Raw genomic sequence first — 15,432 nt, forward strand, 5'->3', positions numbered from 1 at the left:
ATGCTAAAAATAACTTGACCTGATAAAATTTCACTCGAAAGTGCAAGTGGCAGAGTGGATTTTTCGAGGCCTGTCCATCTTTAATTCCAAAAAAAGGAGCCTCTCCGGAAAGGGTGAGGAATAACTGAAATTCCCACCCTACCCCAACCTGTGGCAAACACACAAAGCACACCAGCGGCCCGTGAAGTAACAGCCTGCACCTCACTCCCCCATTCTCAGGATACTGTAAACTAAAACTTTATTTTCCATAGCCCACACATTTCAAGACAGGCCGGTCTGTAAAACAAGCAGCTTTTATTAAAAATCAAAAAGTTTGCAGTACAAAAATAGATTTATAAAAAAACAATACAAGCAAAAAAGATCTTAAAACATAAAATCAATCAATTGAGAGAAAAAAAAAACACCACAGGAAAATCCATTAAGCTTTTTGCGAAGCCTGGTGGGGCCTACAGCAGGTAGGTGCCCTGAGAGCAAAATAGCTACCACTCATCTGCGACGCAAGCTTGAAGCTTGGAACAAAAGCGCACCCCTAGCCAGTAATAGAGGAAGACAGGTTCTTATGTCAGGAATGCACAAGCGCTTTACGTAAATAATAATGTTCTTGTGATTGCAGGAACTCGCATCAAGGAATGCACAGTGGCACTCACATACATATAGGAGTGCAATTGGGTACACTTAGATGACCCTTTTCAAGTATTTATTTCTGATTTCCAGTATTCATCCATTTTTCGGTCTGGTGTTAGACAAGGCTTTTTGATTTTTCTAAACCTGTATGTGTAATATACTTTAAGGGCTTTCAGAAAGCAAACTTTATCCACAGGTCTTTTACTGTGTCAATCACATTTTTGGCCCTCCCACTACAGCATACAGCAGGAGGCAATGGGTCAGCATACTTCAGCCATTGGCTAACTTGTCTGTGATTGATGGCAGTCTGCCTTTTTACCAGGAGAACGTCCGCACGCAAAGTAGTTCTCTTCAGTGCCAGAGACAACTATGGCAATCTGCACTTTCTGAAACCCAAAAAATAAGTTTACTTCTAGCCAATTTCTTTTTTTTAGCTTGACAAGTGTCTATCAGACTCCCCAACAACGTTCTGCAAAAACCAAGAGCAGAGGCAACAAGCACTGAAAGCAATAAAAATGGCAGTGAACGCAAGACCCACTGGCTTTGCCGAGGTATGTTTTCTTATCATACTGTATCTAATTAGGTCTGGGCAAATGAGATTGGCTTGAGGAGGTGTCCATTCGGCTGCAGTGTTCTCAAGACATCCAGAGGGTGTATACATTCCAGTCTTTCACCGTTCTGATTACAACATGCTTTGTATGTAATATTTGCTACTTCTTTTTATTTATTTGTTTTCATTTTGTAAAGCACTGCACACCATAAATAAAGGCACTACAGAGTGCTAAGGTGGAAGCGTAGATTAGCATGGTGAATCAAAACGCTGTTTTAGCGAAGTTCACTGCAGTTGTAGATGATATGATGCCTCATGAAAAGAAAACCTGCTGTAACCCTATTGAACTTGTGCTGCTGCTGGGACGAGCCAGGAACTGGCGGATGAACAGCAAAATGATGACATAAGTGCCTTATTGCTAAAATGAGAAGGATGGGCCTTATCCAGGCAGCTGAAGCCCCTCTCTGTTCTGAAGCTGAATTGGGAGATGGCATACCAGATGCAGGTGTGTGCGCAAGCTTCAACTCCAGAGACATGCACGGAAAGAGGTACGGTACCGTCTGCCTTACAGTTACAGAGACCCATCCAGCACTGGCAACCTTCTAAGAATGTTTTTTTTGGAAGCTGGCACTGGTTTATTATTTTTTTTTCTTACAAAGTTAGCATTGCGGATCGGAAACCTCATCTCCTGTGTCTGTGCTCGGGCGGTCAATAAATTACGGGTAGCGGATCTGTTTTCTTGCAGGAAGGAAATAATCCTGAAAGGCTTGAGGCAGGTGTTGTGGACAATGGCTACAGGCAGCTAAAGACATGACTTCTAGTCGTGAAATAAACTCTGTAAAGTGGTTTTTGATTTGTTAAGGAATGTTTGACATTGTTCATGGCACAGGAGGCAGAGCTTGTGTATGATGGTACGTTCCTTGGTTCTTTGGAGTTTTCAATATATCCTTTTTGGGAGCCCGGTGTAATAGGCATTGACGTTCTGAATGCAAGAAGTAATAATGTCGAGAACAGAGCTGATTTTGTATTTAAAATGTAGCGGAGCAGGGAGAGGACTCCACAAACTTTGGATAGATGATAGCAAGAAGTCTTGATTGATGGTAGTTTTGTTGTGGAGGAGATCAGAGGAAGTATACTACTTGAAAATCAAGTTTTAAATCTCATGCTACAAAAAATATCGACAACCAAACTATTGCGATCGTAAGTATACATAGGCAAGCCTAGGATTATTATACTTAACTCCATAAATATGCTATCTTGATGATTTATATATATCTTCACAGCACGCAAGAATAGTAAATCTATATATACTAACTTTCATAATATTTTGGTAGTCACCATTCTAGCTATGCATAAAGTTTTTGTGCTCAGTATTCTGACATACTACAGATGAAAGGATCACTGTTGAAGAGCTGGCTAATGTACATCTTCTGCATGGCCATTTCATAACACTATATAAATAATAGGTATTAACTTCATCTATTCCGATAGCAATCAATTTACTGACCATGAACATTTAAAGACAACAAAGGCTAAAATATGCCTTCCTGGGGTGTGAACCTATAAATGCAAGTCACACACTGACCCTTTCCAGCAGTGGTTTAGCTAGATCTACTGCCACCCGGGGCGAACCCTAAATTTGCTACCCAGTGCAGGTAAGGGTGGGCTGGCGACCGACTTGTTTACGGGGGATGGTGGTAATAGACAGACATGACTTACTCACCTCTGCCACCACCAAAAACAGGACCCCCCAGCTACACCACTGCTCTGCAGTAAGTGCTTAACCCAGTTATCTTATGGGTCACCCTGAACCCTCAGTAGCTGGATGAATATGATAAGAGGAATCACTGGCCTGTTGGGCATTTCTACTGTCTGCCCAAACACAGGACTGTTCCTACTGGAGCAGGACCAAGACTGATTTGCATATGGCTGGGTCTAATCGGAGTTGGTATGTTAGGCAAAAGAACAATGGGTTGCAATGCTACCCTGCGACTTATTGCAGCATTCCTCCCATCACTTTTTCTGTGTTCAAACACAAAAAGGTGCCCTTCACACACAAGGCGGACTAAATGTGAGCTGCGCTCATAAGCCCTCTCCTAACTAACCTGTGTAAGAAAGAGCTCAGCAATATAATGGTACAAAGATAGTAATCTGGCGTACTGCTGTGATGTCAGCACAAGTCATGGGAGGTTGGATTAACACCCTTTTATGATATAGTTTTCCTGATTTTTAGACAATTCTAGATCTGATGCAGTGGAAGGGAGGATACAGCAGTCAGGTAAGCCCTCTTCCAAATTAAGCCTATTTCCAAAGGCTAGATATGGATTCCTTTGTGAGACAGAGTGCTGCAATAAAATGGGTTATAGGCAAAACAACCCCACTACTTTTTTGAAAGGTAAATAGTTAGGGTAGATAAACATAACATTATAAAATGACAATCTCTAAGAATTTGCCTGACTTTTGTACCAATTCCATGATTCACTTGGAATGCAGCCCTGCAGATTTCCCAGCAATCATACGGTGATTATGTGCAAACGTTTTAAACCCTGGGCCATCTGCCTTCACATATCGGAGACTACAATTTTAAAAGTATTTAAGGGTAAATGTGGATTTTATAAGATGGCCCTGCTGACTCAATCACTGCCTAATTTACTGTCTGTATTGAAATGTTCAAATTTACACAAGGCAGTGTAACATGAAATGTATCCATAAGTTGGAACATGGCAAGTTAGTTTAGTACTGGAGGGAGCAGAGAGCTCTCAAGATTGTAAGTTAAGATGAGTCAGAGAAGTGTGTAAGAGAAGAGTACTCTGCTTGAAAGGGCCTTTGGATGTATGATTTAAAACGTATTATGGTGAGAGGACAGCCTTCTGCTGTGACAAAGGAGTGTGTGACAGGAAAGCACACTTAGGCCATGATTTAGAATTTGGCAGAGAGGATACTCCATCACAAATGCAATAGAATACCCTTTCCGCCAAAGTGAATGTTTGTACGTCTGATTTATGGACAGGTGGACCTTCAGTAAGTCAGCGACGAAGAATCCTCTGTCTCCGTTGCTGACATACTCCTCCAATGGCCCAACGCAGCAAGGACCATCGGAGGTTTGGCCATTTCTGATTTAAAGCGGGCAGTCAAATGACCAGTTTTACTTTTACATACCACAATCAAAAACGTGGCAGTAAGAAAAAAAACTTTGAATGACCATACCCATTATCAGCATGGGAAAAAGGTCCCATGGTGAGAGGGCCATTAGTTTATTTTTATAAAGAAAATCCCGCTTTGGGATTTTGTTTTTGAAAAGAAAGAAACTTTTAAATAAAAACATAACGGCACCATCATGTTGATAAAGCTGTAAGGCATATTTTAAATACACTGACTGGAATTGGCGTGACAGCAGTTTCTGCCAAGGTAAGATGTCCGCTAGGGTAGCGCACATCTCTAAATTTGGAGTATGGTTACTCTGTCAGGGTGACAAGAGTATTTTGCTCTGTTGCAATGACGGAGTAAAATTCGTACTCTGTAGTCTAAATCCGCCCTTTATATCAAAGTTAAATGGACATGGTCTTCAGCATGTGGGATAGTGCATTACGACTCACCAGGAGCCTTTTCTAGTTTGAGAGTGCCATGTCATTCCCCAGTACTCAAAACCCTCTTGAATGGGTGAGATAAGGTATGCAGCCATTCCCTACATTTTTGGAGTCCTCCCTTGTATGCCAAAGTGCCCATCTATTCTCCAGGACTCAGAGCAACCTCGCAAGTGTAGGGGATAGAGCATCCTGACAGTCCACTGACACCCTCATTCTCTGAATGAGCATTGCATTCCATGGCTCAAAGGTTGTGTGTGTTCAGAGTGCCAGTCCCTTTGGAAAACTGCCTTCAGCTGGCCCTGAGCTGTGATGGACCCAGCCACACCGGCCCCAGTCTGGTTTATGATCAGGCCAACACCGGCAGTGTTGTAGAAGTAATCCTCAGACCAGTTGGATGTTCCTATGAATAAAAGAAGGTCAGAATGAACATTTAATGTACCTCTATCTCTTTTATACAGCTGCTGATCATCAACATGCAATTGACGAAGAAAAAGTTACTTAACTTTAGTAGCAATATTTCTGCTGGATGACCAATCGTCCAGAATATTCCTCGCCTTATGAATTATCATTCCAGGCTTCATACTGATCCGAAATTTGTTTTTGCCAACAATGACTCTCCAGCACCCCCAGGAGGTGCCACCCAGCTCCAGTCATGATGCGACCGAAGTATATTACAACTGGTGTGCAGATATCAGTTTCTGAATTTTGTATTTGCTCGTCAGTGATGCATGCGGAGAAGAACTGAGAGCCATGACTGTGACAAAATACTTTGCACATCATATTTGCATATTGTGTGATCTTATTAGTCATGGCTCTGGGTCACCTGAAAGGAGGGAGGGCAGTGAGGAATCTGCGGGAAGATTATGTGTCAAGAAAAATATTGTTATCAAAGGTAAGGAAAATGTTACTTACCTTGTAAGCTTCTGTTTGTGGCATGCAGTGCTATCAAATCACAAGCTGTGCATAAAGCTGCCGTCTACTTTTGGGCTTGGACACATGCAAGTTGTTTTTCTTTGAAGAAGTCTTTAGAGTCAAGAGTTATAGTGACTCATCCTGGTAAGCTCATGAACGTTGTCTCCATTGTTGGATTGATTTTTCCGCCTGAAGGGTGAGGATGTAGATGGAGCATAGAGATTCAGGACAGAGGACTGTGCGAAAGAATAGTAAATGTAGAAGATAAAAAAATTATTTGCAACGTCTAAGGGCTTCCGGGGAGGGGGCTGCACACATGTGACTCTACAACACTACATGCCATGAATCGAAGCTTACCAATAATGAGCATTTTCTGTTTGTGTCATGTGTAGATGTAGACATACATGCTGTGCAAAGCAATCATTCTTTAAGGTGATGGCTAGCCCGAGGATGTTGTAGAATACTGAGAAAGTGCAAGTCATACAACCTGGCCAACTCTAGCTTGTTGGCAGGCTAAAACATCCACACAGTAATGTTTACTATAAGTGTGGGGAGTAGAACAGTAGATGCTTTACAGATGTCGGTTAAAGGAATATTACCCAGGAAAGCCATACAAGCTCCTTTTTTTCCTTTTTAAACGGGTTGAGTGGGGTCTACTAGAAGGAACAGTCAAAAGTCTTTTGACTTTACCATAACAAGTCTGTATACATTTGACCAACCAGCGTGCTATACCTGCTTTGGAAAGAGCATAGCCTTTGAGTGGTTTGGGGAAGAACAAAGAGCTGTTGTATCTTTTGGAAGGGCTAAGTCCTGTCAATGTAATACATAAGCACTCTATTGACATCTAAGGTATAAAGAGCTTGTTCTGCTACTGACTCTGGATGTGGGAAGAACAGCTTGGTATGGTTTGCAAGGAGAATCTGTTTGCTGACAACACTTAAAACTGTTGAGCAGATTAGGGAGGGTTATCCTGTCTTGTCAGTGCTTGATGAGTTTGGATGAAATCTGCATTTTCTGCATGGGTATCACGGATTTTTCACCTTACTGGATCCTATATTTTTCCCGAATGTATAACTGTGCACTTTAACCCTGCTAACCAGAGGTAAAGTGCCAGTGCTCCTCCTTTCAACATTATGTGGCAGGGTTGATTAAATTATGCGGCAGGAAAAGGCAAATTATGCTACATAATGAGGCACATTTTGTGATGGTATCACTTCATTATTTGGTAATTTTTAGGTCTCGCCTATGCAGCGCGCATAGGAAGACCTTTAGCCGTCACTCGGCTCTTTTTGGAAGCACGTACTCGTGGCGTCATCCACCTTGCGGGAGCGCCCCACAAGCACGAGTATGTGCTTCCAAAAAGAGCAGACTGCACACGCACCCATGCATGCGCCACTCCTGGGCCAGCAAATACACGATTGCAGTGCCAGTAGTGTGCGGCACACCACTCGTAATCAGCAAAAATGGGGGCTGCACTTTTCTTCTTCTGAACAACTGTTATGCAGCGCAGCACTCAATTCACAGCCGCCACACATTCTCTGCTTTTTTTCTGGCACTGTTCACCCTTCTCCACCTTTTTTCGCCAGCTCGCTCTCCTCTGGCTACTTCCTCCTGCTTTAATTCCTTGGGTATTACTAGGCGACCTCTCTCAGCAGGTAATCCCAACATTACTGAGTTCTGTGCACCTCATATACCGCCTTCGTCTCTTCCTGTGTAGTTTCTTTTTCATGTCCATTTGTCTCCCTCCCCGTCTCCATCGCTCTCCCACTGTTTCTTTTCATAACTTGATTGCCTGGCGTGGATTTCTCATCAACTTTCTCTCTTCACAATGCTTGTTGTTTTTATTCCGTAGTCGTTGCTTCTCTGTCTCCTTGCCCATTGCTTGCACCCACCCACCTCCTGTCATCATCTGACCCTCTGCCCCGTTGTTGCTTATCCTCCCATGTTCTTTGTTTGCCCTGCTGCTCCCCACACAAAAAAGCACTAACCGCCGCCAGCACTAGCCGTGTCATAGCACTTATTTCTGGCATTGTGTGCTGAGTCACATAAGACATTGCTTCTAGGCACAGACTTGGGCTATTGGCCTTATGCTGAATGGATAAACCCAAGGAACAATATGGTTATCTTGGCGCATGGGCAATGGCGATTAATGCAGACCTGATGGGGCAGTATGATGCTTGCATTTTCCAAATTATGTACATTGAAGCCATAGTATAGTTGTTGCTTATTTATCTTATGGAATTAATAATCATTGACAAAGCCAATAGTCCTGGCTTGTTGTAATTGTAATGTTACTTGTTGTATCCGGATGGAATGACGAAGCAGCAAAATGCCAGTGGGGTGACACTATACTAAGCATGGATTTTCAATTTTTGTTTTTTAGCCACACCCTTCATTACATCGGCCACACCCCTTCGAAAGCCCCCCCTAAGTTTTTCATTCTTCTTAAAGCCAAGCTTTCAATATAGTGTCTTTCTTACATAGTGCGAGAACAAGTTCACTAAGGTCATCATACCTGCCAACTTGAACAACAAGCATTGGCATAGCCTACAGGTCTCGCCTTTGGGACCTTATAAGTGTTTAGCCATGCAACAGTTGATTTTGTTGCAGGAAAGATATTGTGCTGCATAACTAAATACTTATAAGGTCCCAAATGCGAGACCTATTGGCTATGCCAATGCTTGTCAAACTTGTTAACACTGACTGAGCATTGGTTGCACCTCATTAGTACCAGTTCAACACCGAAATATAGGAATTAGCAACAGAGAGGTGACCAGGCCTCCTTGCAAAGGGCCTTCTGCTGTACGAAAACATGTGTTGCTGCGTTTTTAGTAACTTTTGACCGCTTGGAACAATTTTTTTTGTTAAAACCAGCAGATTAAGCGGCAGATGATGGATTATATGGCAAATGCGGAAAATCTATAACACTGCGAAAAAAGCAGTAGCCGCACAATCACATACATCCAGTGTCCCTCAGTAAATAGTACAAGATGTACCAAGGGCTTTTAAGTTAAATGTCACTCATGGACTGCAGCACCCATTGTGCCATCTACTACAGTGACAGTTAAGCGTGACTGCAGGCCCACCATTTGTAGCCTGGCTGTTGCAGTCAAACTGCAAATGCGACCTCTCAAAATAACCCCTTTAGACAGAACAAAACCTTAATTTTAAATATTTATAACTCGCCCCTATGTAGGCCCTATTATTCATAAGGATGGCTGTGTGGTATTTAAAAGTCGGACATGTAGGAATTTTATGATAAACATGTCCTTACAGTAAAAAGGCCCCAAGATATATTTTCCCCGTAGCAAAGCTGGCTGTTCCATAGAAAAAGACTGTTACATTATTACATTTAATAATGCTAATTTTGATTAGGAAAGAGCTACAAAAATGGGTCCAAAAGGAGGTGGCATGGTAGGATAAACAATGAATGGATTGGAATACTTCCCAGGGTCATTCCCAGTGGTTGCCTTGTGCAAGCAATCCTCCCATCATCTTTTGTGTTTTTACTGGTGGACTCTACATCAATAGTAACCCCTCTCTCAGCTAGCCATTTTGTGTGGTCCTATACTTTAGGGCTAGGCAATGTAATGCTACAAAGCTTTGTAGTGGACTGGCATGCTGCCAGTTTAGAAAGAGAGCTGCTGTGATGTAAAGTCAGTGGCAGTCATGGGAGGTTGGGTTAACAGCGTTCTTGGATAGGTTTTCTCATTTTAAGGTAATTATACATCTGATGCAGTGGCAGAGTGACCAGACTGCTCATCTAATAAATGAATCCCAAAGCAGTACCTACCTTGGACGTGGGACTGAGTACTGCCAGTTAACCAAGAAAACCATGCAACAAAGCTCAGACATAGTACCTGTCAATGCATGCATGGAATGTGAAGGAGTGATTTACACTAGCGATGCTACACCCACAAGATGTCCCCCCCCCCCCACCGTCCCCCCTAGCGGCTGGCTACTTCGAGAATAGCCAAGAGTGTTGCTGGTCATTCTGAAAAGATCCAGCATTGCTAGCTAGAAGGCCTTGACTTGCGCGGATCCAGCTGAAGGATCAGAAAACTCCAGCCTTGACTTCTTCGGTGCCAGGAGTTTGCCAGATATCAAGAAAGGGTTGTGCATCTCCAAACAGCATGCTGGTTCTGAATGGTTCCTGGAAAGAGACCTTATCCTCAAGGAAGATAATGTCTACTTCTAATAGTGCTTTTAGCGGGTTTTTTTTCGGGGGAAGTTCCCTTAGGGGGAAGGTTCCCTGGATGGAGACTTAAGTCTTGAAAAGGGAGTCCGCTTGGGAGTCTCCCTGCAAATCTTGGCAAAAAAATATCTGGTCCTCTCGCTCTCTGATGAAAGCTTGGTAGCGCAGGATTAACATGCCAATACATTGAGCCCCAACCCCAGACATCTTGTGGGTTGAAACCCAAGGTCTTTTGAGGAAACATTTGACCCACTTACTGCAGAAAATAGAGAATTTCATCAGTAAGACACAAATTGACAGCTCCAGATGATCAATGAGGTTTGGAAAAACAGAAACAGATGTCACGGCACAGGTTGTGGCATAATACGCTATTGTAACATCACATCCAGTGCGGAGTTGTAGCTGGATCTGTATGGTGCTATCTGGTGATGCTGGAGGGTCATTACTAGGGAAGAAGTAGTTTGAAGTCTGGATGTAGTATTGGTATGGTGAGAAATTATTCACCAGAAAGACATTTTATACTGGATTTTTAAAATAAGGGAGGGGTCTCTGAGTCCAGGGATGTGACCACCAGCCTGTGAGACCGGCACTGATGACGGCCGAATCTGGCTAGAAACGCGTCTGCCACAAAGCGTTTCACGGACTGCGAGGACTGGTTTGTGCTGTGCCCAACAAATCCCCTGTTGCCACAAGCGTTTCACGAACTGCGAGGACTGGTTTGTGCTGTGCTCAATAAATCCCCTGTTGGTATCCGGAGCTGTGTCCTGCTTGTTTTCAGTGGAGAGAAGCAGTGGTATGGATCTATAATGCCGGTTTGCTGATACCGGCTTAAGGACACACCCTCTCGTTCTGGTGCTCCGCATTCACTCAGCAAATCTTTTGGTGTCAGTACTAACAGTGCTAAAATGCGGCGCCCCCCCAAACAACTAGTCATTGCCAATTGGCGGTTATTTGAGTGCGGGGAGAGAGTAGGCAGTATGCATGCTGCCTGATATGGATACCAGCAGAGGTAGAGCGGGACGATTCTATCAGGACATTGTCTGCGAGTGCTGTGCCCAGCGCCCTGAACTTGGGGCATCACTTGGTGTTTTGGGTCTGCTTCACTGTATGCTGGACCCAGTTGGACTACAGCACCCAGCATGCACTTTGCCCTGATCCACAACCACACCGGCGCACGGAGGAGGAGCCGGGAGACTGCCTTAAGGGAGGGGTCTCTGAGTCCAGGGATGTGACCACCAGCCTGTGAGACCGGCACTGATGACGGCCGAATCTGGCTAGAAACGCGTCTGCCACAAAGCGTTTCACGGACTGCGAGGACTGGTTTGTGCTGTGCCCAACAAATCCCGTTGCCACAAAGCGTTTCACGAACTGCGAGGACTGGTTTGTGCTGTGCTCAATAAATCCCCTGTTGGTATTCGGAGCTGTGTCTTGCTTGTTTTCAGTGGAGAGAAGCAGTGGTATATATATATATATATATATATATATATATATATATATATATATATATATATATATGAACCACAAATTGCCCAAAGCAGTAAGAGGGCATACGACTGCATCCCTGCCCTCCGGCGTATAATTGCAGCTTCACCAAAATGCCCCTTTAATGTGCTTATCGCCGACGCGTTTCGAAGCTCTCTGCCTCTTCTTCTCGGGCTGCCAAACAACACAAGGAAGCACTCGCAATACTTCATTGGTAGGACTTTATTTATTTCTATTACCCCACATAGGCGTGTGCTAAATTTTAAGTCCGTGGTGATTGTGGGACTTGAAGTCCAATTGCGAGTTAATAATGTATCTTATAGTAAGTTCCAAGCTGTTGTTCAAAATTAGGCTTTATTCAAAATCCTTAAGTAGGTTGGGGTAGGTTTTAGTGAGCCTTTGTCTTGCATCAGGACGCAGTGCTGTCACGGAGTTGAAAAGTTCAGCGCCATAGCCTCTGTGCTTTGCCAGATGGTGCCCCTCTCCTCGGCAGGACGGCCGAGTAAGTAAATGAACCACAAATTGCCCAAAGCAGTAAGAGGGCACACGACTGCATCCCTGCCCTCCGGCGTATAATTGCAGCTTCACCAAAATGCCCCTTTAATGTGCTTATCGCCGACGCGTTTCGAAGCTCTCTGCCTCTTCTTCTCGGGCTGCCAAACAACACAAGGAAGCACTCGCAATACTTCATTGGTAGGACTTTATTTATTTCTATTACCCCACATAGGCGTGTGCTAAATTTTAAGTCCGTGGTGATTGTGGGACTTGAAGTCCAATTGCGAGTTAATAATGTATCTTATAGTAAGTTCACTAAAACCTACCCCAACCTACTTAAGGATTTTGAATAGAGCCTAATTTTGAACAACAGCTTGGAACTTACTATAAGATACATTATTAACTCGCAATTGGACTTCAAGTCCCACAATCACCACGGACTTAAAATTTAGCACACGCCTATGTGGGGTAATATAAATAAATAAAGTCCTACCAATGAAGTATTGCGAGTGCTTCCTTGTGTTGTTTGGCAGCCCGAGAAGAAGAGGCAGAGAGCTTCGAAACGCGTCGGCGATAAGCACATTAAAGGGGCATTTTGGTGAAGCTGCAATTATACGCCGGAGGGCAGGGATGCAGTCGTGTGCCCTCTTACTGCTTTGGGCAATTTGTGGTTCATTTACTTACTCGGCCGTCCTGCCGAGGAGAGGGGCACCATCTGGCAAAGCACAGAGGCTATGGCGCTGAACTTTTCAACTCCGTGACAGCACTGCGTCCTGATGCAAGACAAAGGCTCACTAAAACCTACCCCAACCTACTTAAGGATTTTGAATAAAGCCTAATTTTGAACAACAGCTTGGAACTTACTATAAGATACATTATTAACTCGCAATTGGACTTCAAGTCCCACAATCACCACGGACTTAAAATTTAGCACACGCCTATGTGGGGTAATAGAAATAAATAAAGTCCTACCAATGAAGTATTGCGAGTGCTTTCTTGTGTTGTTTGGCAGCCCGAGAAGAAGAGGCAGAGAGCTTCGAAACGCGTCGGCGATAAGCACATTAAAGGGGCATTTTGGTGAAGCTGCAATTATACGCCGGAGGGCAGGGATGCAGTCGTGTGCCCTCTTACTGCTTTGGGCAATTTGTGGTTCATATATATATATATATATATATATCAAAAAGATCCCGACCGCCTTGCGCTGCGGTCTCGAACGGGAGCGGACCTCCTCTCCTCTTACTCCAATGAACCTTGGTCAGATATCAAACGCCAATACACCAGTATAGTGTAAGCAGTGCAGAAATTTATTTTCGATGATGCCAGAGCAAGTGCCCTCCCTGACGCGTTTCGCTCCGCGGACGGAGCTTGGTCACATGACGCGTCAGGAGTAGGCAAATACATTTGTAGTGAATAAAAGCCCTTGCGCCTAAAGAAACAGGACGCATGGGTGCACAACAATGCAGACCTAGCATTTAAATAGAAGGTTTAACGCAATTCATTGCAGCAATGGAACAACAAAAAAGAAAGAATTGTAGCATAGTGCTCACAGCAACCCATGAGATAGAAAAATCAATCAAATCTCAGTTTCTAGATAACTTCATTAATTGAATTAGGTATAAGTACATAGTATTACTAAATACGAAATTCAGGAATTAAAACAAAAGAGCATGGTGCTCTAACATTAATGTTAATGATATTATCACATTGATAAAAAACATTACTAATTCAATGCAAGTGCATAAGTAATAATGAGTTGCTTCCGAAATTAACAATTCAAATCATCCATGTCCCAATATTAAATTCTCTTTAACAATGCTGGGTTATGAATATAGTAAGTGCTATCAAACGTGCAGAAAAAATCATATTAAAAATTTTAAAATTAATGTTTCAATTAAAAAAAAATCAGCCGGCTGAAAAACCCTTTATGGAACCTATATCATGACTTTTTGGTTTTATCACATTATCCTGCATATAATTTCATCATTATTATGGAAAGTCCATTCATCAGATATCAATATTTACAGAAAATCAGAAATTAACCCTTAGCAAAAGTAGTTCAGTATATTGTCACTTTATAGGAAATGGTGTAATTCATCAAAAGCATTCAAACCATTAGGGGACCTTGTGTCGAGTAACAGAATAAAGTATGCTTCCCTCTGTCTAAGCAATCTTTCTCGGTCACCACCTCTTCCTGGATTGGGTACAGAGCATAGTAAAGTATATTTCAGATCTTTCAGTTTTTTATCATGAACCGCCTTGAAGTCGCGGGCCACAGGATAGTTCATATCTGAATTTACTATTGCCCGTATATGCTGCAAAATGCGCTGATTAGCAGGCAACTTTGTGCTCCCAATATAGGAAAGTGAACAAGTGCAGGTAAGTTGGCAAACTACAAAATCACTTCGACAAGTGAGATGTTCATTTATTGGTATAGGTAGCTCACTAAAAACTGATTTGTAGTGAGTACCGTTTACAGCAAAAGTGCATGCCCGGCAGGATGTGCATCTGAAAAAACCTGGTTTAGTATACCAAGGGTTTTTCAAGGAAAGTTCAGGTTGACTTTTATCCAAAGCATCTTTCATGGATGGAGCCCTCCTAAAAGTAATGGCTGGTGTTCTAGGTAACATGGGGCTCAGAATAACATCTGTTCATACAATGGGCCACTGTGTTTTAATGATGTGTCTTAGTTTGTGTACTTGAGAGCAATAAGTAGTAATAAATCGATTTGAGCCCCCTGGAATGGATTCTGAGATAGATTTGGAACTGGGGGTCAAAAGTTGATCCCTTGGGCAGCCTAGAGCTCTAGAGAGAGCACGATTTAATACATCTTGTTTATATCCACGCCTCAAAAATCTTTGCATGGACTCAGCTAGACATTGGTTAGTTACCTCAGGGTCACTGCAAATTCTTTTGATGCGAATAAATTCGCCTAGTGGAATGCTTTGGATGGTATGGGGTGGGTGCGCACTGCGTGCGTGAAGAATGGAATTTCCCGCAGTGCTTTTTCTGTACAATTTGGTATGGATCTGTCCCTGGTCAATATACACTTGAACATCCAAAAATTCTGCACAGGTAGATGTTATAGTGGCAGTAAACTCTAAATTCCAGTTGTTAGTATTGATGTCATTAACAAAGAGAGCTGCTTGTTCTTGTGTACCCTTCCAGATGATAAAAATATAATCTATGAACCTCCAGTTATGGATTAGATGTTGAAGCCATTGACTGTGGGTTTTACGGAGTACGTGCTCCTCCCACCAGCCAACATGTAAACATGAATAACTGGGGGAGAAGCACGAACCCATAGCCACACCACGTTCTTGGTGGAAGATATCCCTGTCAAATTGAAAGTAGTTGTTAAATAAGCAAATGCGTATCATTTCCAGCAACATGGAATTATGTTCTCTAAAAGTGGCTGCTCTTGCATCAAGAAAATACTTGATGGCTTCCAGACCTTGCAGATGATTGATACTTGTGTAAAGTGATTCTATATCCATGACCAGAAAACAAAAATCAGAACACCAAGTGACTTGACTAATTTTAACTAAAAAATCAGTAGTGTCTTTAAGGTAAGAGGGAAGTGATACCAT

General features: G+C 42.9%; 1 protein-coding gene across 2 annotated transcripts in view; it reads right to left on the reverse strand.

The window, feature by feature from the left end:
* Positions 1-277: 277 nt before the first annotated feature.
* Positions 278-15,432, reverse strand: part of LOC144781629 (5'-3' exonuclease PLD3-like) — a 109,114-nt gene continuing 93,959 nt past the window's right edge. For both annotated transcript variants that reach the window (XM_078660579.1, XM_078660580.1), the window contains one exon: positions 278-5,161. In XM_078660579.1, the coding sequence (XP_078516705.1) occupies positions 4,971-5,161 (191 nt within the window). In that variant the 3' untranslated portion in view covers positions 278-4,970. The remainder of the gene's footprint in view (positions 5,162-15,432) is intronic.

Source organism: Lissotriton helveticus, chromosome 9 (genome assembly GCF_964261635.1).
Source record: "Lissotriton helveticus chromosome 9, aLisHel1.1, whole genome shotgun sequence".
Classification (NCBI taxonomy): domain Eukaryota; kingdom Metazoa; phylum Chordata; class Amphibia; order Caudata; family Salamandridae; genus Lissotriton; species Lissotriton helveticus.